Source organism: Pituophis catenifer, unplaced genomic scaffold (genome assembly GCF_029215685.1).
Source record: "Pituophis catenifer annectens isolate HBS135680 unplaced genomic scaffold, rPitCat1.0.hap2 SCAF_7, whole genome shotgun sequence".
Classification (NCBI taxonomy): Eukaryota; Metazoa; Chordata; class Lepidosauria; order Squamata; family Colubridae; genus Pituophis; species Pituophis catenifer.
The window spans coordinates 90,257,447-90,284,509 of NW_027256887.1; the positions used below are offsets into that span (position 1 = coordinate 90,257,447).

Below are 27,063 nucleotides of genomic sequence, written 5' to 3' on the forward strand. Positions count from 1 at the left end.
CCAACCCTCCCCTACTGGCCAGTTTCCCCCACCCTCCGTGCTGGTCCTGGGCGAGCCTGGGCCCCTGACCACTAGGAAGTCCCCCCACCCCCACCCACTGGACACCTGGAGAGGGTGCCCCCTCCCACCCTCTTGATGCCAGCCTGCCCCGTGGCAAGAGCTCACACCCCGAGCCCCCGCCCACAGCTCACCGGGCCTCAGCAGCCAGCAGCTCATCATAGTGGGAGGAGCGCTGGTCATCGTCCTGACGGTAGCGAATGACGGTGGCCAGCCCCTTGCTGACCAGTGCTTCGGCAATGTTACTGCAAGAGAGGGAGATCAGCAGTTAGCCAGGAAAGACAGGCGGACGGGAGTCTCGTTCTCTGGGTAGGCAGCTGAGCGTTCCTGAGGCAAGACCTCAGCCCAGGAGAGAAGCAAAGGGCTTCACTAGAAGGGCAGGGCACCAGCTCCCTCCTCCCACCAGGGCTGTGGGACAGAGCAGGGGCAGGGGCCCAGGGGAAGGAGGCACCCACTGGCCTTCCAGCCCATCAGCGCCAGGATGGATTGCTCTACAAAGGGTCCCCCACTAGCCCTTTCCCTGGGTGCCTTTGCCCTCTGCTGTCCAGCAGCTTCTAAGTGGCGAGGGGGCCTCTTGGCCCGGGGCCTGAGGAGGCATCCCTCAGCCGCAGTGGTGGTACCAGGGGGCTGAAGCAAAGGTCCAAGGGAAGCGAGGTCTGCTCAGCTGAGACGGTCCCTTCTGCCTGACCACCTTCACCCTCCGTTCCTGCCGGCTGCCCTCGATGCCCACCATCCCCGACACTCACATGCCGCCAATGGTGACAGTGGCACAGGTGCGTTCTGAGAAGGCGGGAACCGTGTCGGTCGCCCCACTGGCCGGCCGAATGTAGTCCACCGTGACGTTCACCTGAAGGGAAGACAGGAAGGCTCAGGGGCTTCAGTTGGGGGGGATGGCCAGCCGAAGAGCAGCTGGGGCCTGCAGGAGACCTGCGCCCGCACTGAAGCTACCACTTGGAGGCCCCTGCTGAGGAACTCTAACCTCTCCAGAGGGGAGAAGAGGCTCTCGCCCGCCTGGGGAGGGGCGGGAGGCTCTGCTCCTGCCTGGTTGCAGCAGGGGGAGGGGGCTTCCATTTGCTCCCCAGCCCAGAGCGATGCCTTCCCAGGGCAAAGGCAAAGACTGTTCAGTTGCCCGGGGCAGCAACTTCATCCCTTCTGGCTGAATCAGCCAAGGATGCCCTGCCTCCATCCAGCCCAGGAGAATTCTACACATGACGGGCTGGTTCCCCCCCCAGCAGCCCTGCATCCCAGCCCACCCCTCTTCAGCACCGCCTGGGAGGAAACTGTGTTGGTGGCGGTTGCACCAGAGCAGCCGGGGGCCACCACCCCCTCCATGCGTTTATGCCACTGGTTTAGGATCGGCGCTTCATGCAAGCTTCAGAACCAGGAAGGAAGAGAATTGGGCAGGGCTGTGGGCAGGGCAGCCACAGGATTCCAGCATGCGGCCTGGGCATTGAGCCTGGCATCCCCGTGGCCACCTGGAGGGAGGCTTTTGTCTTCTACAGGGCCTGCCCAGAATTGTGGCAGTTATGAGGAAAGCTGAAAATAACCACCCGTGAATGCCCCCTTGTGCACCACTAATGCCAGAGATCTACCAAGCCTTCCTGCCATCAACTGGGAGACAAGCAGCAAGCGGGAGGCCGAACAGGTTCCTGACCAGCCTGGCTGACAACTTTGTCACCCAAAAGGTAGAGGAGGGAAGGAGTGGCTCAGCTTAGCTGCCCTGGACTTAATTCTTACTGACAGAGGTGAAGTGATAAAGGGGGCGCAAGAACTTTGGGGGGGCACGACCGTGTCGTATTGGAATTCATCATAATGCAGGCAAAAGCAATAAAACAAAGTCAAAGTAGTGTTTCAGACTATAAGAGAGCTGACTTCAACAAAGTTAGAGAGAAGTCAGGAAAGATTCCACAGATGGAAATCCTAAAGGGAAAAACAAGACAGTTGTGAAACTCTGAAAAATAAGAGACCCCAGACAAACCAGCATGAATATACTGACAAACTGAAAGGAAAAAGGGACACATATATTAAAAAAAATGAAAAAAGAGGGATACATAACTAAAATAGAATACCAGCAAACAGCCGATACCTGCAAGGACAGAGTCAGGAAAGCTGAGGCTCAGAATAAACTTAAGACTTGCAACAAATTCAAAAAATAACAACAACAACGTTTTTATCAATACGCAAGGAACAAGAGAAAAAAGTCAAGGAAACGATCAGTCCACTAATGGGAGAAGATGGCAAGGGGTTGACGGGCTCAGTCGCCTCTGTCTTCGTGCAAAAGGAAAAAAATTGTCCAACCTACCAAAAGAGGCACCACAGCAGGCAGAACAAGAATGCAGGTCAAAATAGGCAAGAAACTGATTACAAGAACACCTGTCCCCTCAAATCACCAGGATGAGATACGATGAATGGTTGAGGGAATGAGGTATGTCTAGTCTAGCCAAGAGAAGAGCAAGATAGTGACATGATAGCAGCCTTCCGGTATTTGAGGGGCTGCCCCAGAGAAGAGAGGCTCCACCTATTCTCCAAAGCACCAGAAGGCGGGACAAAAAGCAACAGGTGGAAGACCATTCAGGAGAGAGACAGCCCAGAAGGAAGAATTTCCAGACAGGGAGGACAATTAACCTGTGAAGGACTTTCCCTTCAGAAGTTGTGGGTGCTCCACCACGGGGGGAGGGGGGGTTGTTCAAGAAGAGATGGGACAGACAATCTCAAGAAGAGGCATCAGCAGATCTCCTGCTTGAGCGAGAGGCTTGCCATCTGCTCATCGGTGCCCGGATGGCCCCTGGGGAAACAGGCCAGGCCAGGCTAGATAGAGACGCCTTTACCCTGAGCCAGCCAAGGCCTGGGAAGCCACGTCCACCTACGTCCACCGCTTCTCTTGGCTGCCTTGGAGCCTGTTGGTCTGTGCTCTGAGGGCGGCAGACATGCCACCCCGTAAGTCTCCCTCCCATGCCCAGACCGTCACTCAACGCGCTCTGCCCGCCATTGGCTGCTCCCCTAGGTGCCACCTTTTCACCCACCAAGACCCCATAGCACAGAAGCCGTGAAAGGAACTGGGATGGTTTAAGCGAGGGCAAGGCCGGCACATCCATCACGTTCCCCTGGGACTCAGACCACCCATCGGCCAGCCAGCCTGGGGCCAGTAGGAGCTGACTCTTTCGAGAGGCCATGTCACAGTGGATGGATGCAGAGGCAGCAAAGCAGGCGGCTGGCTTGAAGGCCTCACTTTGAAACAGGCCTAAAAACACACAAAGGTGCGATTGAGCCAAAAGCTCCTGTGGGCGGAGCACTGGTACCCACGCACCAGCATCTGATCATGCCCCAGTCCAGGGTACAGGTTAAAATAAGTCCTTGTCCTAATCAGTGTGTGAAGAGAAAAGACAGCCATTGCCCCGACAGACAGGTTAAATTCAAATATTTTGCATGCCCCAAAAAACTGCCAGAATTAAGTGTGGGAAACGGCGTCCTGTGTAGACAGCGAGAGCAGGAATGTCCGTTCTTCTGTGCCCAGCACCACCTGACTGTACAGAAACAGTTTGGGGACCTGCTAATCTCTGGCAAGTGGAGCCATCCCTGGCTGCCCCCCTGTCACAAGGAAGCCCCAGCAAAGGACCGGAAGGGCAGAGGGCTTGCCCACCCAGGGCACACGGACTGACTCCAGGGGTGTACCCCTTGCTCCACACATTCCAGGGACTGCCTCCCCAGCAGGCAGAACAAGCAAGAAGCCCAACTAACAGCCTATGCAGGAACCAAGCAGGTGCCTGGAAAGGAGGGCTTGGAGCAGAAGGAACAACTTGCCTGTCCCCCTGGCCAGAGGCAGAATCGTCCCAGCCTCACAGATCATCCAAGGATCCTGAGCCTGGGATGCCGGCTGCCTGGGAACAACACACAATGCTTCTGAGGTGTCCTAGAAAACCACAGGGTGCCCCTTAGCCTCCAAAGGAGCCCCCACCCCTCCCAAATAAAGAGGGCACGGGATGTCTCCATTGCAGGAATTTGTGGCTCCTCTTTTCCAGAGGCAGTCCTGCTTTAGCTGCACTGGGGGAGGGGGCTTCTGTGTTCCCCTCCCTCCCCCACTGCTGTTGATGGTTTGGGGTCATCAATATGTCAAGAAGCAATTTCGCTTTTTTAACCCCAGGCCAACTAGCCATGCTGTCTCAGTCCTGACCTAAGGCCTGGAGGCTGTGTGGGCCCAGATGGGGTGGAAGAGACTCCAGTGCAATCCCACCCAAGTGAACGGCTATGGAAATTCAGGGCGGGCCCAAATCTGGCGGTCTCCCCTCTTCAATCTCAGTTGGGTTGCACCTCCCTCGGCTCCTGCTGGACTCACAAGAGGCCTGGAGGGCTTTTTCCACCTGTTGGCCATGTGCGTCTCTTTCTGGACAGTCACTTGAGCCTTGACCGCCTCTCAATCAGACACTTGAAATGCCCTCTGTGTGGGGCTGCCCTTGAAGACTAGCCAAAGGACACAACAGATCCAGAACGAGGTGGGGTAGGCAGTGGGGGGTGGATGGCAACATACACACACATGCCCCAAGTTGGCTTCTGGGTGCAATTCAAGGTACTGGCTATGCCTGCAAAGTCCTGCACAGCCGAGGGCCCGTAAAGGGCTGCGTAAAGGGCCACTTCTCTCCTTTTGCTTCTGCCCCTCTGGTCAGACCAGGGTGGGTGGGAATGCTCTGCGCCCCTCAATCCAACAAGGTCGCCTCGGGACAGCTGGGCTTCTTGAGGGCAGCCTCCACACTCTGGACCAACGTTCTCCAGAGCCCTGCCCTGCCACTCCCCTCGCCTTACTGCCTTCCCGTAAACTGCTGGGACTCATTTGGGATGGGGTGGGGATTATGCCCCCCCCCCGATCTCAGTGGGATTTGTGCTGCAGAGTTGCACACTTTTTGTACATATGTTGTTTTCTTTGGGTTGTGGTGTCCTAGAGTTGCTGAGCAGCTGGGTGGAAACCGGATTAACTGAATAAATAGAACCCAAAGGTTGGGGCAGCTGCAGCTGAGTAAAAACGCCCCCCCCCGCACGGATTCAAGGTTCCCCTCCAAGAGCAGCAGCAGCAGCAGCAGCGAAGCCAGAGAGGAGGCTGCTCGGCAGGTAAGGGAGACCGAGGCACAAGGGGGGGCCTTGCAAAGAGAAAGGAGAAGGGTGTGATCCTCAAACTGCAAGCACGGCCTCCCTGCTCCCCCGCCCCATTTGCCAACTGTCAGAGAGTTTGCAGATGGTCCAAGGCAGGAAGAGAAAGGCCCATCAGCGGAAACAAAAATCTGACTACACTCCAGCAGGCAGAGGCAGAGGCAGCTACAGGAAGGAGGGAGGGAGTGGGGGGGGAGAGAAAGTGGCGGGAGAGCGGGGAGGGACCTGTTCCAGGAGGCAGCAGCAGCTGCCCCTTCCCTTGGAGCTAAGCCGTCTTCACAGGAGGGGGGGGACGAGGGTTCCCCATTTGGGAGTTCCCAGAATGGGAAGCCCAGACTTCCTTCGCATGCCAGGGCTGGTTGGCGAGACCGGGGGAAGACCGGGGGGAGGCAGAACTGCACACCCACACCAGCTCTAATGGCTGCCCATCTCTCAGCCTCGCTAGCCAGAGTTGCTAAGCAATATGGGGAAGGGGTCCCACGCTTGCAGCACTGAATTCTGACAAGGGGGACTGTTGGTGGATTCCAGGGTGGAGGAAGGCTCTTGGAGCAGGGAAGGGTGAACTGGCCAGGCTTGTGCCTGCGGCAAAAAGAGGGATTGCCTGCCCCTCTACTATGGGGCGAGAGAGATGCTCTCCCCCCAGGCCAAGGCTGGCAAGGGAACAAAAGAGACCACCTTCTGCCCAGCCAAAGGGCTCCTCTACACGGGAAAGAGGCGGAGGGGACCGGGGCCCTTCTCTCTGCCTGTGGGGGGAGCCCAGCCTAAAGGCAGGAGACAAGTCAAGGTGTCCAAGGCTGATGGCCAGGACTGGATGGTGGGGCCACTGGAACTGCTCTGGCTATTTGATATGGACTCGGGGACAGCCGGAAAGTGAAGATCGGTGGTGGCCCAGGGCCAAGCGAGGCTGTTCTGGTGCCTGGCGAAAGGAGAGAGAGCCCCATCCCCCAGCTCGTGGCTGGAACATGCGACCCTGCAGCCACCAGGCCTGGGGAGGCCACTCGCCTCCCTCCGCGGTCTCTGGGTCCCGTTGCAGGGCAACCTTGATCTCGCTGGGCAGCAAGGAGAGGCGGCTGGCGGCTCAGCCTGTCACTTCCGATCAGGAGGCCCAGGGCCTCTTTCGGTCATTAGCACAAAGGACTTTTTCATCACTGGGCTCAATCAAATTAATCTGAAGTGAAAAACGTGGTGCTGACAAAAGGCATTTAGATAAAGCGACCTTGGCCGGGGAGGGCCCCCGAGCCTCCCCTCCCCCCACAGAGCTAGAGACAAGCAGCTGGCCGGCAGCCCTGGGGCCCGAGGGCCACCGGCCGGCAAGGGCAGTCTCTCCTTTGCCCAGCACTAGATGCACTTCGCAGCCCAGACCCAGACAGCTGCCCCGTGGCGCCAGGGGGTCAGAGCAAAGAGCCCAAAGCAGAGGCCAAGAGGAGCCCGGGATGACCTTGGCCTCACCTGGCCATCAGCCTTGGCTTACCCTCATGTTTAAAGCAGCAGCAGCAGCAGCAGCCTTTCAAGGCAGACGGTCTTGCCAAGAGACCCCCAACTCCCAAAGAGCCTTGGTACTACAGTGGTTTAAAGCACCCTGTTATTAACACAGCTGCCTGCAATTTACTGCTGGTTCAAATCTCTCCAAGGCTCAAGGTTGACTCAGCCTTCCATCCTTTCTAAGGTAGGTTAAATGAGGACCCAGTTTGTGGGGGTAATAAGCTGACTTTGTATAAATATACAAAAGTATGAAGGCTATTGCTTAATGCACTGTAAGCCGCCCTGAGTCTCCGGAGAAGGGCGGCATATAAATCAAATTAAAAAAAAAAAAAAAAAAAAAACTCCTCCCCAGAGAGATGTTTGCATGGAGGAGCACAGACCTCTCCCAGGTCTGAGCCTCTGAGCTGATGGGGAGCGCTGATCCCTTCACAGCCTGTCACTCTGAAGCTGGGGCCTCTGCCTCTCACTGCCCTTGGGTGGCTTCCCTCAGGGCAAAGGCCAAGGAGCAATTACTGGCACATTGAGGTGCTGCTGGGGGGACCTTCCCCACAGAGCTGCCCCATCCAGAAGTCGAGAGTTGCCGAGGATGCTGCCTGGGTGTTGCATGGACAGACAGAGCAGCTTCCCAAGAGGAGACAATTGCCATGGCTAACCCCTGCCCCAGAGAAGAGAGGCTCCACCTATTCTCCAAAGCACCAGAAGGCGGGACAAAAAGCAACAGGTGGAAGACCATTCAGGAGAGAGACAGCCCAGAAGGAAGAATTTCCAGACAGGGAGGACAATTAACCTGTGAAGGACTTTCCCTTCAGAAGTTGTGGGTGCTCCACCACGGGGGGAGGGGGGGTTGTTCAAGAAGAGATGGGACAGACAATCTCAAGAAGAGGCATCAGCAGATCTCCTGCTTGAGCGAGAGGCTTGCCATCTGCTCATCGGTGCCCGGATGGCCCCTGGGGAAACAGGCCAGGCCAGGCTAGATAGAGACGCCTTTACCCTGAGCCAGCCAAGGCCTGGGAAGCCACGTCCACCTACGTCCACCGCTTCTCTTGGCTGCCTTGGAGCCTGTTGGTCTGTGCTCTGAGGGCGGCAGACATGCCACCCCGTAAGTCTCCCTCCCATGCCCAGACCGTCACTCAACGCGCTCTGCCCGCCATTGGCTGCTCCCCTAGGTGCCACCTTTTCACCCACCAAGACCCCATAGCACAGAAGCCGTGAAAGGAACTGGGATGGTTTAAGCGAGGGCAAGGCCGGCACATCCATCACGTTCCCCTGGGACTCAGACCACCCATCGCCCACAAAAGTGCGATCGAGCCAAACGCTCCTGTGGGCGGAGCACTGGCACCTGCACGCCAGTATCTGATCATGCCCCAGTCCAGGGTACGGGCCTTCTCCACCAGCCCAGTCCCTGACCCAGCAGGGTCCCAGAGCTGGTCAGCGAGCTGCTCCGTGGGCTCCCCAGAGGGCAGTCAGAAGCCCCTGCCAGCTGCCCTGAAGGAGCACCTGGGGCGGGAGAAGGCAGGGAAAAGCCGCTGCCCCAGAAGTGCTGCCCTCCGACCTGCCCAGTTTCTCAGCACCAAGCAGCTTCTGCGGGGAGGGAAGTTGGCAGGGAGAGGCAGAAGCCCCAAGGAAGGCCATTCCTTTTCCCCCCACCCCCACCCCAGCAACAGACACCAGGCTTTGAAAACAGGTGACCTCACCTTGCCAGCTTGGGGGGGAGGAGGTCTCTCCTGCAGCGTAAGGAGAGAGATTTCTGGACAAGCCCAAGACAGCCGTACATCTCAGAGCAAAGAGAGGCAGGAAGATGGCCGCCACACAGGGCTCCCCACAGTCCCCACCACCACCACAGCACCCCACCACCTGCCCCCCGGCTGGACAGGCACAGCTCACCTTCTTCCCGATCAGCTTCTTGCGCAGGAACTCCCTGGCCTCGAACATGTAGGGGATGTCATAGAGGGGACGGAGTTTCCGGTTCTTGTCCTAGGAAGGAGAGAAAGGGGTCAGTGGTGCCAGCAGGTCCCTCAGGAGCATGGCATTTCGCCCAGCTGGCCATCTGAGCTCCCAGGCCCGAAACAGGAAACCCCGAGGACCCCACAGGCAGAGTCCTCGGAGAGCAAAGGCAGGACGGAGAGGCCCATAAGGCTGGGGCACAGCGTATCTCCCACCCCAGAAACAGCCTAGAGGAGGGGGCAATTCTAGAATGCCCCACCACCCCCTCAGGGAATACTAGAACCAGGCCATCCTCCCCACAACCCTCTGCAGCCCAAAGCCCGGATTTTCTTCTAGGCAGCCACATTTCTATGTCTCATAAAAATGTTTTTTCTTTTAAATGAGAGGATTGAAACACCTTTCCTCAGGATGGTTGAGGATTATGGGTCATCCTCGTTTAGCGACGGCAACTCAGTTGCTAACTGAAAGCCAAGTACACACCTAGGATCTTATTTCAGCTCTCCTCTGATTTACAGAGCTGCAAAGGTTATGAGCGTGAGGATGGGTCACAAGGTTAATTTTTAATCACTGTTTTAATTGGGAATGGTCACTAAATGAGGAGTAGGTATAGTGAAAACCACTAGGACGGAAAAACACCCAGGAGATGATAACACATTCAGGGGAGGAAGCCCTCGACAGGGTTGAGCGGCCACCTGAAAAAGACCGGAAGCCTCTTCGAATGAAACAACAAGAGGAAACGCAGGCTCACCCTGGGAGAAGGCAGACGGGGCTTTGGAGGAACTCACAAGAAAGCCCATTTTAAGTTATTCAGGAAGGGAGCCCGGGGGTCTCTCAGACAGCCCAGAGGAGCCGAGACGGGGCAGAAGGACGGAGGCTTAGTTTGGGTGGCTCAACCGGACCCTCTGCGGCTCCCTCTCGAGTCCCCCCCCCCGCAGCTGCCCAAAGGCCCCATCATAGCGGGGGGGGCACTCCTGCGAGGTTGCCTTGGAGGGTAGCAGCAGCTCCTCCCCTGAGAGAGAGGGACCTGCTGAGAGGCTCCTTCCATTTTGCTGCATAAGCAGTCTGACTGGAAAGGCTTGTGGCAGCCGGGCAGCTGTCTAGCAAAACTGCACTGCAAGGGACTCTAGTTGCCCAAAGAGGCCTCTGGCTCGGACCCCTTCCAGTGCCCAAGCAGCAAGGCCGGCTGAGCAGGGAGATGCCAGCCCTCCCGCAAGGCCTCCTGCTCCACAGACGAAGGGCTTCCTTTGGGGAGGGAAGCTACCTGCAGAGAGCGATTGATGGGGCTGGGCAGGTAAGGAAGAGGCTGTCCCTTAAGTCTGTGTGGATGGAAACTCACGCACCAATTGATATCTCTGCATGCAAATTGATAAATAATTTCACAGACGATAAAGCCACTCAATTAATCTTCCACCCAAGTCACACCAAATAAAATCAATTAATGTGCATCTTGTTCCTGCTTTATCCCACACCAGTAGCTGCTCTTCAATTACAATTAACCAAGGGGATTGGCTGTGCTAAAGTGACAAAGCGGAGAAAAGGACACCTCTTCTCACACACACATGCCGCAAAAAGAACAAGTTTTGTACCAGGAGGGAGTTCTGGAATCTGACAGGATGTAAATCCCAAAGGAGCCTCCCTGGGAAAGGCTGGGTATAAATCCAGCAAACTCATAATTAAAATAAATATTGGGCTCACCCCAGATTAATTTATGAACAAATCTTGCTCCTATTTCATCGATTCATTCATTACCGTATTTTATTTATTTATTAAGCAGATTTATATGGCCATCCATCTTGGAAATATGATTCTGGGTGGCTAATAAGAGATTAAAAATAATAAAACCCCAGATGAACAAAAGGTGGAAATGTTTCTTGGTTGCTGAGGGTAAACCCAGAGCAAACAAGAAACGCCTTCAGTGTCTTCTTCATCTAGCCTTCCTCCCGACCCCCAGGCCCTGGGGCATACCAAGAGGCTGGCAGGGTTGGGGCCAGACAATAAAAGCCAGCCAATAAAAGAGAAAAGTGGGGGGCCATGCCGTTACACAGTGGGGTGGCTGTGGGATCCCCATCAGGGGGTGGGAGTTGCTGCAATGACCACAGTTACAAGCACCTGCCGTGGGTCCCGTCACTCAGGGCCATCGCCACTGGACTCCCGTTCCTTCATTCGGTCCCAATGCCAGCTGAATGGGGGGAGGAAGAGCCTCTCCTCCCCAAACCCCATGGAGCTGTGGAATACGTGTGTGTGTGTGTGTGTGTGTGTGTCTCCCACATGCCTCCCCTAGGTTGGTCAGCCCTCTCCCCCTCCTTTCTCTTTTGAAGCAGCAGGGAGAAGGGAGGCTTCCAGAGGAAGCCTTGGGTGCCCTACAGAAGGTACCCGCAGGGGCAATGCCCCCTGCACGGAGCCAGCCAGTCCAAGGAAGAGGAGAATCAGCAGCCCAACAGCAAAGCCGGCTCTTTGATCTCTTCTGCAACTCCTGGGTGGGGGGCACCTGGGGCCTGGATCCGAGGGGGGAGGGGGTGGAACATGAACTTCCCGCAGGAAGCAGGACCAGAACCAGCCTGTGGGGAAGCTCAGCTGAGCAGCAGCAGCCGCAGGGGGAACCATGATCCCCTCCCTCCATCCTGGGAGGCGCCAGATGGTTCTGCCCTGATCCAAGGCAGATCAGTGGGGGAAGGTGCCAGGAGCTGCAGGGGACCCCCCACCACCACCATTCTCTTTGGGGAACAGAGACCCACAGCTCTTGGGGCTCCTCCTGGGCTGAAAGACGGGAGACGCAGGGCTGGGGGCAATAGCTGCCATTCTCCCCTCTGACCCAGCCAGGAGCAGGAGGGAGGGGGCAGCCGTGTTCCTCTTCTTGAGCTGCCGCCAGAAGAATTTATGCTGGGCCTCTGAGCGCCTGTCAAGAGAAGCCATCAATCCAGGTTTGCCAGCCACTCTGAGCTATGCGCTGCTGCAGGGTCTGAGGCCTTCCCCTCCAGTGCATCTCCTGGGCCTGTCAACTGCTGTGGCTCCCCACCCCATCCCGGCTTCAACCAGGCGACCGGTCCACATTGATCCCCAGGCCAAGAGGGATGGTGGGCCGGGCTTACAAGTAGCCGCCTTCCCTCCCTCCTTCCCTTCCTGGCCGGGCGGAGCAGAGGCAGCAGCCCCAAAGGCTGGAGAACAGCGGGACCACCGACTACTCGACCACCCTCTTGCCCCCCCACTCCAGCCTCTCCCCCCCAAAGGCCCCCCTGGCACTCGGGATGCTAGAGGGCCAGCCCCTTTCCCCAAGAGCCTCAAGCCTGTCCTGCCCCCAGGAAGCCAGGGGTGGGGTGGAGTGGAGCTCATTGCCCCGTGAGAATTGTGTCTGTGGGAATGAAATGCCTCTTGGACCCCCTTGTTACATCCAGATGACCTCACCAGACCAAGGAAACGCCCGGCTGCCCTTCCCAATCTCCTGGGCATTGCAATCCGCCCCCTTCAGCCTTGGCAGGATCCAGTTCGTGCTTCCAGTTTATGGATCCTGGTCTCTCCGGCTCAAACAAACCCCTTGCAACTTCTCTCTTCCCCGCCTTTAACACACACACACACCAAGCAGGCCTTGGCCACTGGGCCTCGAATGCTGTTTGGGGGGGGGCATTTCCGCAGGGTCTTTGCCCGGGCTATCTGGCCCCAAGTCCTGGGCAGAGTCCTAATTTCTGCCTCCATCCGTTCAGGAGGGCCTGGCTGAGGGAAACCTGGACCTGAAGCCCTCCCTGCCATCTATTTCACAGGTGACGCCTTCCGCATCAATCAGCACATAAATAAACCCAGTTAAAACTCCTGCCCCATCAATTATTTGCTTCTTTTCAGCCAACCCCTTTTAACCGATCAAGCTAAGCCAAGCAGCGGCCGGCAAGCAGACCGGAAATCCTCCCAGCCCAATTCGGAAAACCTTGACAAAACCCTTGAGGTTCAGATGACATTGGATTCTGGGGTGAGCCAAGAGGAATTTCAGTCTGATTTAAGGCAACAATGCTGAGTCCCCAAAGTCCTTGGGGGTCCTCAGACACCGCCAGGTACAGGGGCACCACGGAGGGCATCAGGGCAGGCACCGCTGCCGTGGGAGCTTAAGTCCCAGATGGACAAGAGCTTCCCGGGCAAAGGGAGGGCATGTTATTCCTGAAAGCAAGGCGCAGCAGGTGAGGCCAGAGCAGCTCCCCACTGCAGACCCTCTGCCCCCCTTAACAGAACAGTCAGGTGTCCTGCTGTGGGGTGAGCCTCACAAGGCATGGAAGGTCCAAGGGCTTCAACCGCCCGCCCTCCCGAGACTCTGTGCCTCCCGTTACGCTTGTATCACTCAGACATGCTGAGGGGCTGCTTCCCCCATGATCTCCTTCTCCAGCCCAGCCCCACAAGCCCCTGCCCCCCATGCTCCTCACTTGAGAGTCAGGCAAACTGAATGGAGGAGGAGGAGAAGGAGGAGGCAGCCATGATCTGCCAGCGCTTTCTCCTTGAAGAGCCGAGCAGCGCCTGTGCCCCCCCTCAGCCCAAGACCTGCATCCACCTGGCCAGGGACCCCCACTATGCAAGATAGAACTTCTCAAAAACCCCCAGATAAGAGGCTGGTTGGCTTTGCTTAACACCCTCCGAAGATGGAGCCCCACAACTCAGGAGGGGGAGGCAAGGTCATTTCCTCCTCGCTCCCCTTCCTACTAGGAGGCTCCCTCACCCCCACGCTTGGTCCTGATGGGCATCTCTGGGGCAAGCTGCTCGCCTTCCTTCCTGCAAGGAGCAGCAGCACAAGGGGGGGGAGCAGGGTCTTGCCTCCCTGACACCCCCACTCCCGTGGTCTCAGCGGCCTCAGAAGGATGTAGGCGCAGCCTTGCTGGGAGACAGAGTTTTCTTCCAAGGGGAGAGCAAAAGGAACGGGGTGGGGGGTGCCAGAAGCAACTCTGTCCTTCCCGAGGGTCTGCAATGCAGTTGCTGCCCTGGAGCAGCAGGACACCAAGAAGACCCCCTCCAGGAGGCAGAGATGCCAGCCTGCCACCAAGAAGAGGGGCTCCTGTGCCTTTATTTGTTTGTTTGTTTGTTTGTTTGTTTGTTTGTTTGTTTATTTATTGGTTCGATTTATATGCCACCCTTCTCCAGAGACTCAGGGCGGCTTACAATGCGTTAAGCAATAGCCTTCATACTTTTGTATATACCTGCTTAGTAGGGCTTTCGGCCCCCTGTAAGCAGTGTTCTTTTTTATACAAAGTCAGCTTATTAACCCCACAATCCGGGTCCTCATTTTACCTACCTCGGAAGGATGGAAGGCTGAGTCAACCTTGAGCCTGGTGAGATTTGGACTTGCAGTAATTGCAGGCAGCTGGTGCTACTTGCAGCAGAGGAGCCTGCCAAGGGCAGCGCAAGAGGTCTGCTGCTGCCTCTCCTTGTCCAGAGGACCCTGCTGTAGCCATGGCGGGCTCAGAGGGGGAGCAGAGAGAAGCTCCAGCACGAGTCTCGAGGGTCCCTCCCTGAGCCACCTCGGGAAGCCAGGCTGCTAAGGGCAACACCTGAAGCAGCCGGGGGCCTCCCTGCAGCAGAATCCATGCAGCAGCCTAGTTGGAGGCCGGGCCTTGGCTGGCGGGGGAGAGCCCAGCACCAGCCCCCCACTCCACCCCCGTCAGCTCTCCGGCAACCCAAACGAGCCTTCTCTCCCAAGAGAGTAAATGCAAAGATAATAAAACCAAAACAACCCACAGTACTGGGCAGCCTCTGATGGCAGGGGCCAAACAGGAAAACCGTCACTTCCTTTTCTCTCTGTGAACCTGAGAAGTCATGGGACACAATTGCCACAATACACCAACCTCTTCATGGCTGACCCAGAGCAACTCCCCCTCGGAAGCCCCCTCCCCACTTGAGAGTTATTTATGGCCTTCCCATCGTCTGCACCTACGGAAATGAGCCTCTCAGCAGGTGCCGTGACCTCTTCAACCTCTTCCCACCCCATCATTCAGCTCAGCTTCAAGCAGGACCATTTCCTGGAAATCACAACAAAACGCCTGTGGACAGATAAGCCCCTCCCCCTCATTATGCGGGAAAGCTTCCATCCACCCTGCAGGCCGACAGGCTTCCAGGACACATGCACATACCCCACCCCCCATCTATCACCTACTGTCAGGCCTGGGCTGCCCCTCTTGTGATTCTGACCCACTTGACCGAGAGGCCGGATTGATGGAATTATTAGAGTGGATGGGCAGCGGCTGAACTGCCCACCCAGCACGACCGAAGGACCAACCGAGAGGGCCAGCTCAATGGCCGGAGATGACTTACCGAAGGCCGACCTCAGAACGGGGCACGCACCACCGTGTGTCACTTACAGCTCAAACCACTCAACTGCGCTGGTAATGAGACGCAGCCCATTCTGGGCAGCCACCCTGCACGGGGGTAGGGGGGGGGTGTCCGTGTCCCCGGCTTGTATTCAGGCAGCCACACAACCGCAGCAGATCCTCCCAAGCAACACAAGGACAACCAGGCCAGGGTGGAAGCAGAACCTTTGCCCCCATGTCCGCCTCAGTAGCACCTTCACACCCACACCCACACACACAACTAGAGGCGTGTGTGGCATTCTTCTCCTCCGGTGTGATTCTCCCACGGGACAAACGGGGCACCTGTGCGGGCATGCAGCCCGCTTGGCATCCAGGCTCCAAAGAAGAACATTGACACTCCAAACTGTCAGGGTATTTCTGCCTCCAGAACACTTTTATAGATCGAGAGCTCAAAAATGCCTCCCTTGGGAAAAAAAAGGCCCTTTTAAGTGGACCGTCCAGGGGAGGACGCTGAGCCTGCACCCAGCCTGAGGTTTCAGGCCACCTCAGGAGGCCTCAGGCAACACAACGGGGTCTTAATGCATCACAGCTCTCAATTGGGAAGATGCTGACAATCTGTTGCACACATACACACACACACACACACACACGTCCTCTGCGTCTACACAGCCACCTTCTCTTCCCCTCCCCCCTCCAAGCCTCCCCCTCACATTTAAATTCCCCGTTGGTCTGCAGAGGAGACCCATGAAAGCCGATGCCTCTGAATGAAAGGTCTCGGCTGAAAAGGCAAATGCCTTCTGATTTGGGGCTGGCACAAATTAGCAATCCTCGGGCACTCTCTTCCGGGAAGATCAGAAGAGAAGACCCAGAGCTCTGTAGTGCATCCCAAGGAGCTGCGGAGCACACCAAGAAACCTGAAGCTGAGGAGGGGTGTCAAGAAAACCAGACTCACTCAAGGATGCCCAGAGGGAGCCACACGTCAACCCTGTGCCTAAAAAGGATACGCTACAGGGACAGTCCTCCATAATTGGCTGGAAACTCCCCAGTCGGTAAATGGAAAATCACATGGACTTCCGTTGCTTCCCAGCCGATTGTTAAGGGAGTCACTGCGGTCGTGGAGCTGCCACAAAATGCACTTTTATTCCGTGCCCTGCATTAACTCTGCCTGTCTCAAGCGTGCTAATTGCACTCACATGATAAGTGAGATGCTGCAACGTTTACAAATGGGAGGATCCATCACCAAGCTGTTTTTTGCACCGTCCTAACAAGCAGCAGTCACCGTACAAGGCAGTGAGGACTCTGAATAGACCTTGGGTGACAACCACTCATTCAGCAACCTTTCACATCTGTGAAGGCCCTGAACCAGGTGGCCATATGACTGCGGGGCTGCAGCCATCACTGCAACCACCGAGGTCCTGTGATCGCGATTCGGATGCTTGGCAATGGGCTCACAATTGTGACAGCTGCAGCGTCCCGCAGTCACGTGATCGCCCTTTGCAACCTTCCCAGCCGGCTTCCCACAAGCAAAGTCAATAGGAAAGCTCCCGCACCCACAGCCTTTTCTCCCAAGGAGCCCCCCGGCAGCATGGGGACCTGGTATGCTGGAGTGGAGTGCCCGCCCACAGCCCCTGTCCACCCCCCTGGGCTCTGTGGCCCCTGCAGCACCAGCCCACCCACTGCCAGGGATGCAGTTTCAGCACTTTTCCCATGTTGCATTCATGCTTATGACCCACGTGGGGCACTTAAAAGACGGCAACGGGACTGCCAGGATTGCGACTGCTAAGCGATGCAGTCATGCAACATTGTGGATGGTGACTGCTCCCTCAGCAACAGAAACTCCCGCCCCAATTGCCCTCATAACTTGAGGACTGCCAGTAGCTGCCCCTTCCTCTGGATCCGGGTTTGGGGGCTTCATTTGTTTTCCGGAAACAGCCAGTTATTTTCAGAGAGGCTGAGAGGCTTCCCTCCTTTGGGAGCAGTTTGTCATCTCTGGGGACTTTTATTATTTATTCTATTATGAGGCCATCCAGCTCCATAATGACTCTGGGAGACTTAAGGGTGAAAATGAAAAGTAAATAAATGTATCGGAAAGAAAAAGGAGGCAGCTGATCAGAACCGGCCCTCCAGAACCAAGGACCCCTCCGAGCCTGGGCTGGGCCTCGCAGAACCACCAGGTCTCCCACAGCCCCCAGAGGCCGGAAGGACGTGATGGGCAGGACCCTCCAGGGAGCCTTATTCCATGGGGCAGGAGCCAGCCCCAAGAGGTCCCAGCTGACATTGCTTAATTGATGAGACCCAGAGCGTGCCACTCTCCCCAACCTCACCAGATGGGCCAAGACTTCCGGTGAGGGTAGGGGTGTTTGTGGACCCTAAGCTGGGCAACAGCACTGGAAGGGAAACCGGCCCTCTGAATTGTCAACTGGCAACCAGTGCCAGTTGTGTACATACCACCACACACCCCTACTGCGCCCCCCCCCCATCCTGGGTCTAGATAATCCTGAAGCAAATACATCAAGCCGGCAAGAAGAGTTACCCAAGCCAAAGGGGTCCAAGTATTTCTGAAGTGCAGAGAAATGGGGGAGCATAAGGAGGGGAGGAGGGGCAGCACAATCAGATTCTCTTGTCAGGTTCTTTTATGGTAGCCCCTCTCTGCAGTTCTAGCTTTCCTGGCCTGGCCTACCTAGCAGGGCCGACAGAGGTGGCCTCTCAAGAAGGATATACATTAAAGAGAAAGTAATTATAGTTCTCAGAATATAAACAAATTATTTTATTGGTTCCTGAAGTTGCTGTAAAATGGATTTCTAATGAAATAAGAGAATTTCAAAGATATACATCTCGGATTATAGTTCCAAGGAGGCTTTTTTCCATGTCGATGTCTGGAATGAAAGCAGCAGCTTTCCCTCTGACAGGAAGGCTGCCAAAATGCAGGAACCGCCTCCACACACTCTCTGCAAGACCTTGTTCACGGGCCAGAGGAGGCCGGCAGCATCGCACACTTCCCACAGCGCACCAAGTGCCAGAGGGTGCAGCCACTTCTGCACTTCTTTCAGCGCAATCCCAGCAATTCAACCCTGATCTGTGGAAATGGGGTTTTTCTCCACAGGACGGTCCTTCGAGAACCACCACCACCTTTCTGGCAAGTGATCTCGACAAGGTGAGTGGATCCCTTCAAAACACACCCAGGAAAGAGAGGCGATGTGCAGATCAATGCTCACCTGGTCCAGGTGTGAGGATCCCCACAGCCTCCCACATGAGGCGGCTTCTCAGCCCAGAGACGCATATGAAATCTGAATTCTGCTTGAAGCCTCTGGAGAAAGGATCTGGTGGCAAATTCCTTCTGCTTCAGCCATTCTGGGATTGAGTGACCTATATTCCTTCAAGCTTCTGCTCTTGGATGGATACTCTGACATTCTTCCGCACAATTTGCCGATACAATTGAGAAGTCGTTGCTCCACTGATGTCTGCAACCTGCCAGGTCCTGAGGCTGCCAAAGCGGACCCCTATTGCTTAATGCATTGTAAGCCGCCCTGAGTCTCCGGAGAAGGGCGGCATATAAATCAAATTTAAAAAAAAATAAAATAAAATCGTGTTACTCCCCTTACTTTTCACAGCTGGGCTGAGACTCTCATGCTGGAAGGTCGCCTTGCGTTTTCTTCCGTTTCTCATGAAACCCATGAAGTCCTGCTTTCCTCCGGATTGGCCAGATGCTCCTGGGAAAGTCTAAGTGGTGGCGATGGCTTCTCTGGACAGCAGCACTCTCTTCCTTGGCCTTGCCTCCCACAGACCCTGCTCCTTCCGTGCCTTCCTCGAGGCCCCCAGACTGCTTCCCACTGTCCAGGTGAGTCTTTGCAGGACGATGTGCTGCTGGGGGCAGAAAGTCTGGGTGGCATTTTTTCCCTCTGCACCTGCCCACCCAAGGATCACTGTGGGCCCCAGCCCTGACCTCAGCATGCTGGACACCGATTCGGCTCCTCAACAGCGGACTCTACCTGGCAAGCGAAAAACGTGGCTTCTTATACGGGGCGAGCCTCAACCATGAAACCTGACTGGCTCCTCATTGACTGACCCAGTTAAGAGAAGTGATTATCCTAAGACTCTGTGTCCTTTTCCAATGAAGGCAGCGAACGCTGGCCTAATATGTTCAATAAATATATGTCACGGCATATCTATTAATAGGCCTTAGATGATCCTCGGATTGCGTTATCAGCCAGAAGGGGGCTTCAGGACCCTGGATGATCCTGAAGCTTTCTTTCAGGCCAGCCTTTGGAGGGGAAGAACCGGAGGGCAGAAGCCCCTGAAAGTGGCCACCCTGCAACTGAGGAGAGGAGGGGATGGAGACGCATCCGATTAAAGCTGTTGGCCGAGAATCAAAGAAAGGAGCAGACGGGGCAGCAACCAGAAGCAAGAGATGTACAGGTAGTCCTCAACTTACAACCATTCCTTCAGCATCTGTTCAAAGTTAAGGTAGTGCTGAACAAAGGGACTTGTTCCTGGTCCCCAAAAACCTGGCTGTTGCAGCCCCCCTTGCTGTCATGTGACCAAAACATGGGAGATTACACTTACAGTCCAGACCCCACAACTGCCTGTCTGCACCCCATCTCTGCCCTTCTGGGCCCCTGCGCTCCCTCCACAGCGCCTGCCTTCCTGGCTGAGCTGGATGTCTTTGGTGCCCACTGCTGACCAGGCGTGCCCAGCTGGCCCTTTGCACGCCAGGCTTTCTTCCCCACAGCCATTTCCTCGCAAGGCCTGGGTGTGATGGCCACCGGTGGGTCTAGGCCGGGCACGCCTGGATAGCAAGGGATGGCAGGGGACATTTGGGGTGGTGGAGGAGCAGCAGCAGGACTTTGGGGGCGACTACAGCTGCCAGAAGGGCAGAGAGAAGGGAAATGGCTCTTCCCTTAGGGAGATTCGGGGCTAGGCGGGACGAAGCCTGGAATGGGCTTGGATTGGAGTGGGAGCTCGCTTAATGACCCATGAGTCTTGGGTAACTATGGCAACCGGGAGCGGCAGGATTGCAGTCTCTAAGCGATGACATCGCACCTTGTAACTGCATCATTATTAACCGGAATTTTCGTCCCAATTGTGATCCTATCAAGTGGGATAAAGAACTACAATATCCCACTTTGTGCAGACAATGGGAGTTTTAACTTTTATAGCAAGAGTGTGAATGGACCTGAAATTATGACTTAAACAACAAAACTTACTGAACTCCATTACATATGGGCTGTCAAAAACAACATTTTGTTGGAGATGGCTGTAAGAGGGATGCTTCTTTAAACATGTGGTTCTACCTATAGGTCCTATAGGTACCAAGTTTGGGGAGAAAGTAGTGGATTGTATACCTACGATTGTGCGACAAAAGTTCAGAGGCTAATACTCTTTTGAACTCTATACCTCGTACATGGAATTTGCCAACCAGACAACGTTCATGAATTATCCATGCCAATCTTTCGATGGCCAAGGGAATGATGTTGAAAGATCAGCGCTTGCCCACTCACCCAACGGAGTGAAGACCAGACTGCACCGGCCACCTAGGAGCAGGTGGCTGAGAGATGCAGACTTTGTAGGGACAACTATAAGGGGGCTCAATTATGTGAAGTACATGAGTTTTAAAAAAATGATAATGGTATAATAGAGAAGAAGTGATAGAGATCTAGAATCCAGTGTTACTAATAGAGAAAAAGTGATAGAGGGAGTTGAAGTCCCCGGGACCTTGGGCGAGAGTGACCAGTCATATTGGAATTCAATGCAAACACAAGCAGTAGAAAATTATCTAACCAGTGTCTTAAACTTTAAAAGAGCTGATTTTAACAAACTCAGAAGGAGCCTAAGAAAAATTCCATGGATGAAAATCCTAAAGGGGAAAACAACTCAAGAAGCATGGTAAACTGAAAAATATGATCATAAAAGCCCAGTCCAATATAATACCACTGAAAAAGACAAACAAGTAATCCAAGAAGAAACCAGCATAGTTACACAAAGATCTCTCCGATAAACTGAAAGACAAAAAGGGTAAGTACAAAAAATGGAAAGAGGGATACATAACTAAGGCAGAATTATCAGCAGATAACTCGAATCTGCAAAGATGAAGTCAGGAAAGCAAAGGCCCAGAATGAACAAAGACTTGCAACCAAAGTCAAGATAGTAAAAAAGTTTGTTTCAACATATAAATAACAAGAAAAATGTCAAGGAAACAGTAGGTCCACTAGAAAGAGAAAATGGCAAGGAAGTTATAGGCAGCAGAGAAAAAGCAGAATTGTTTAACTCATTCTTTGCATCAATCTTCACGCAAAAAGATACTATAGCCCAACATAACCATAAATGACAGACTAGAAATAAGCATGGAAATGGTAAAAGAACACATGTCTAAACTTGACAAATATAAATAACCAGGACTTGATGGATTACATCCCAGGATTCTGAAGGCGCTGACAGATGTTATCTCAGAATCATTGTACTATCTTTCAAAAACCCTGAAGTACCAGGGAACTATCAGAAGATTGGAAATAGCTGATGTGGTTTCCATCTTCAAAAAAGGAGAAAGTAACAGACCTAGAAAACTACAGACCAATCAGCATAACATCAATACCTGGGAAGATACTTGGCAAAAAAAAAATTAAAAAACAGATCTACAAACATCTAGAAACAAATAAAAGTTGTAATTAGAAGCCAACACGGGTTTATTAAAAACAGATCATGCCAAACCAATCTTATTTCATTCTTTGACAAAATGACTAAATTAGTAGACCAGCGAAATGCTGTGGACATAGTATACTTAGGCTTCAGCAAGGGAGGGGTGAAATGCTACCGGTTTGGACTGATTCGCCCAAACCGGTAGGAAAAAATCCTTTAAAAAAAGTTTTTAAAAAGTTCCAATGATCATGTGGCATAGCTGTCGGAACTTTTCTTTTTACTTTTTTTTAAGCATTTTTTTTACTATCAGTTCGGGCAAATAGGTAGTAATCAAATGCTAAAAAAAGTTTAAAAAAAGGTTCTGACGATCAGCTGTGACAACTGTGCCGGTCAGAACTTTTTTTTTTACTTTTTAAAGCATTTTTTTACTACCTATTGTCCAAACCTGTATTTTTGTGTAAAGTGTGATAATTTGTTTTTGAGTTCTCCATGACTCTGTGCGGTTCCTGCTTGTTGCAGGGGCCATTTTGTGTGAAGTCCAGCTGCTTTTGCATTGTGTGTGGGTCAGTTGTGTAGCTTTTGTGTAATTTTTGTGTAAAGTGTGACCACCATGACCACGCCCACCTAGTCACATGACTACCAAGCCATGCCCACACAACCGGTATGGAAAATTTTTGAATTTTACCACTGCAGCAAGGCATTTGATAAAGTAGACCACAATCTACAGGCAAAACGGCTGCCTGTGATCAAGAGAAGGTGTGTCACTCGGCTCCTGTTTAGATTCCCACAACGGCACACGTTTTTTCTAATGGGCAGAATTGATATTCTGAAGCTGATGGAAGGGGACAGTACACAAGACCTACTTATGTGGGATTTGCGTTCATGTCCAAGCCTGGGTGACCAGCATCCCAGGGTCCCGAGGAAGCCAGCTGAACCTACGCATCTCGCCAATGGGAACTGCAGAAGTCCGGGCGAAATACCAGATTCCGGAATGAAGTGCTCACCTTCCTTCACAGAAGAGGAAAAGAGGATACTGGAAAGATTCCAAGCAGGAAATAAAGTGGCTGACCGGTGGGCACCTTGAAAACAGGGCAGCAATGGTTCAACAGGCCTTGGTCACCATCCAGTCTGCCACACTCACCTTATCTCGTCTCTGGATCAGGCAATTTCCATAGTGGATGGGGGGAATGCTGGGGATATAATGTATTTCAGCAAGGCATTTGACAAAGTGTTACGTGACAGACTCATTAGCAATCTATCCGGGTGCAGGACAATTAAATGGATACACAGAATGGCCAGCATGAAAACTGTACTCCAGAAGGGCCCAACTGGGAGCAAGATGAATATGAGCCCACCAGCCCTTGGCAGTCCTCTTCGGCCAGCGCATCTTCTCCTCTGCTCTGTAAACAGCCCGTGAGTCCTCACAGAGTTTCCAAGCCTAAATGGTGGCATCAATTGGCAAAGGAGAGTTATCTGTCCAACAGCCAACAGATAAAGGAAAATGGCACTGGACACTGGCAGGTTCGGGGGGGGGGGGGGAAATCCCTGTTTTGCACCCCTGTCCTGCATTATCCGAATAAGAGGAGAACCTCAGGAGCCAGCATTTGGCAGCTCCAAGAGGCCCGGCAGGTCAAGGAGCCTCCTGTCTCCATTGAGGGGAGGGCAGACGTGCTTCAGTCCAGCCTCCCAACTCAGCTGCCCGTCCGCCCTTCAAGCCAGCCAGTGGCTTCACAAAGGCTGCTTCCTCACTGCCTCAGGCATCTAGGCTGGCCCAAAGCAGACTGACACAGGTTCTCCTGTTTTGTCTAAAGGGAGATCATTACTGTACTGGCTACTGCTGAATTCCAGGTGAGCTTGTGGGCAGATGAAGCAGGCCTCCAGCAATCCAGAGCAACTGAACAAAGACAAAGTGCAGGAGGAGGAGGAGGTCCTGGAGTGGCCATCCAGGTTTACTAGTGGGCTCAGCAAGGGCAAAGCGGCCCTCGCCATCGCAGAAAAGAGGGCGTTGTCTCCTGTCACTCATACCGCCTGCCAAGGCAGCAGAGGTAGGTGGCCCTTCCCCAGCAGCCGAAGAGAGAAATGCAGGTGCCCATTCTACCAGAACAATATGATAAAAAGACTACATACTTGACCCTGCAGATACTAACTACAACTAGAACTGTATTTGCGCAACAATGGAAAAATGATGAGATCTCGTCTGAGGGGAATGTAATTAAGAAAATATTAGAATGTGCAGAAATGGACAGACTTAACACTTACTATTAAGGATAAAGAAGAAATTGAATATTTTCTGATATGGGACATATTTTATCAATGGCTAGATAGATAACAGAAACAGAAGTTAGAAAGGAGGAGATAGAAAAAAAAGGAAATGGTAGACAGTTGTTAAAGAAGATGACGTTAAGTATTAATGTTATGTTATTATATTATCAATATGATGGTGATGAATATCACAACAAAGATGTGTAATATGACTGTACCCAGAACGCACACTGCTTGATGAAAATTGAATGTTATATAAATAAAACAAATAAATCATGTAAAACATGCAGCTGCTCAGTTTTTCTGTCAAGGGTCTCTTGAAGCCCCTCCCCCCAGGCTCAATGCCAGCCATGACCATCCAAGAGAAGCAGCATTAGATGGGGGGAGGGAGGGAGACGACGAAGGGGAGAGGCTACTCATTCTTTCTCTCCCAGTAGTTCGCTCGCTTCTCCTTCATTTATTTTTTAATTAAGGAGATGGTACATGGCTGAGTGGTGCAGTGGCCTAGAGGTGGAGCTCTCACCTCACAATCAGGAGGCTGTGAGTTCAATCCTAGGTACCGGTAGCTATTTCTCTCTCTGGGCACCATGAGTAAATATCAGCTGCAAACTCTGCATTGGTGACAAGAAGGGCATCCAGCCAGTAAATACTCAGCTCCATTCAGTTACCCCAACTCCATCCCGATGCAAGGGATTACGGGGTCATTAAAAGAGAGGGGAAAAAAGATGTACATGGCTGCCCATCTTAAGCAATAACTCTGGCTGGATAACCCAAACATAAGAAGACATTATAAGAAGACAAAAATGAACCAATTAAAAAGAATAGGGGTGAAACAGCCTGACTCCAGGCTATTAAAACAGCAAGACACAATAACGTAGTCTCCCCTTATTTATTCAACCTATGTGCGGAATATATACACTAAGGGAAGCAGGTTTAAAAGAAGATGAGCACTGGAGGAGGAGAAACCTGCGCTGTGCTGATGATGCCACCCTGATGTGATGGCTAGACAGGCAAAGGATCTGCCAGTTCCAGGAATAAAAGTCAAGGGGCACAGTGAGAAAAATGGGATTAAAATAAATGGAAGACCAAACTAATGACAACAGGCACAACGATCAGCCTTAGAACAGACAACACAGATAATCAAAGTGTTTCTGCGTTCTAGGATTAAGCCTTAAAAATAACCAGCAGCCAAGAAATGTGCCAGAGACCAGCCCTGGGCAGAGCAGCCACGAAGGCCTTGGAAAAGATTTTCAGATGCCACAAGGTGTCTGTGCCTACAAAGATCAGAATTTTGCAAGCCTTGTTATGAATGACACTGTGGGAAGTAAAAGTTGGACTTTGAAGAAGTGTTGATGCTTCTGAACTTTGTGATGGTGAAGACCCGAGAGCAGATCGTAGACAGCCAAGAAGATCAACCAGTGGATCATTGAACAGATCAACCCAGAGTTTCACTCGAGGCACAAGCTATCCTTCTTCAGACACAGGTTGGGGAGAGCCAGATCTCTGTGGGGAGCTCTAGTGTGCCAGGAAAGAGGGAAGGGAAGGGAAGGGAAGGGAAGGGAAGGGAAGGGAAGGGAAGGGAAGAACTGGCAGCCAGCCGGGTGGACTCAGCTGCAGATGCACCACCAGAAGTCCTGAAGGACCAGGTTGGGAACAGATCCTCACTGCTGAGAGCCCATTGGCACTTAATGACCGATCATCAATCCTGAGATTTTCCTGGCTTTGGCCTCCCTTCTCAGCCCAATTTCCATAGCCTGTTCCTGTGGCTGGCTTCCTGCTCTTCCTTCCTCCCTGGCAGGCTCTTCTCGCGCTCCCCTGGTTCTCTGCCACTGAGGTTGAGGGCTTCCAAGCGATTCTCAAACTTTTCCTCACATGCACGGCTGTACGGCCAAGTTTATCCGGTGGAGCTGGCGGCTCTGTTCTCTTCCACCTCGGCTTGACTTGGATGCGATCCGCAGATGAGCAGTCTGGGGCCTTTTCCACAGGCAGCCTTTGGCCACGTCTTCACTATGAGAACTCAGCTCTTCCAGCTCCTTCAGCCGATGAGGCTGTCAATCCGATTTCCGTGGGATCCATCTGAAGAGGTCCACGCAAGCAGCAGCAGAGGCAATCGGGCTGTTGGGAGACTGTGCTGGCAACCAAGAAATCACTGAACTGGCCTAAACCACAAAGCTCCCTCCTGCTTTACTTCTGCTTCCTAGGCCGTACGGCCCAACTATATTTTCTTCCTTAATACTTCCAAATTTGACACTCCAGTTCCCAACCATAAGTAGTAACCTATCTTGCTTGCACGTTCTGTAGATATTTTTTTTTTAAAAAAAACCTGCTACGGCTGTCCATCTTACATAGCGATTCTAGGCAGCTCGCCACAGCCAAGACGAAACAGAACAACCCGGTTCTCCCGGTTATTTAACAGGGGAAACAATCCAGAAAGGACCAGCTTCTCCAGCTGGAATGGAGCCTCTTTCGGCCTCTCCTGGAATGGCAAAAGTGCCCAGGGGCCGGCCATAGGACCAGGGAGGCAGCAAGGAAGGGCTCTTTAGCAAAGCAGCGGAAAGACCATTAGCCACAGCCCTGGGAACCTGCCCTGCCCTGCCCTGGCCAGAAGAAACAAGTCCCCATTTTTTACAAAGGGACAACTGAGGAAGCTCCGGCTCAGCTGAGCCTTCTGGGCATTTAGAAGGCAAGGCTCAGCCCAGCGCTCGGTCCACAAAACGTGGCATCCCAGGACCCACTGAAAAGATGCTGTGGGTAAACACAAATCACAGACTCAGAATCTCTCACACAAACCATCCAGAAAATGCATAATTACACCTTATCGCCTGCATCTCCCTGTCTGATGAGTCAGTATAGCTAAGGAGGGATGGGCATACCATCACCCTCAAGCTGGCATCACCAGAAAGAACCCATCAAACCAGCACTTTTTAGTCACAGCCCCAAAGGAAGAGGTGGGGGTCAGCCAGAGGGATCCTTGCTGGCCAGAGCACCATCCCCCTCCGCCCCCCCCAAGCTCAAAGCGGAGTGCCGAGGGGTGAGCCCAAAAGCCACCCAGTGAGACCCCACAGTCCAGGCTTGCCTGACACCAGCAGGACAGGAGAGCCAAGCTGCCCCCAGGGGCCCGTTAGCCAGGGGGGCCAAGGGGGAGCCCCCAAATATGTTGGAGCCCCCCCCCCGCATCACACAGACCCCCGCCAGGAGATCGACTCCCCTGCTCCATGCTGCTGCCGCTGCCACCACCCAGAGCAGGTGAGAAGGGGAGTCCATGACCGGA

General features: G+C 53.5%; 1 protein-coding gene across 1 annotated transcript in view; it reads right to left on the reverse strand.

Annotated features, from left to right (window-relative positions):
* Positions 1 to 27,063, reverse strand: part of SND1 (staphylococcal nuclease and tudor domain containing 1) — a 98,065-nt gene that overhangs the window by 53,616 nt on the left and 17,386 nt on the right. Inside the window, exons 11-13 of the mRNA XM_070946822.1 lie at positions 8,563 to 8,652; positions 804 to 904; positions 192 to 302 (exon numbers count right to left, since the gene is read on the reverse strand). Coding sequence (XP_070802923.1) covers positions 192 to 302; positions 804 to 904; positions 8,563 to 8,652 — 302 coding nt within the window. The remainder of the gene's footprint in view (positions 1 to 191; positions 303 to 803; positions 905 to 8,562; positions 8,653 to 27,063) is intronic.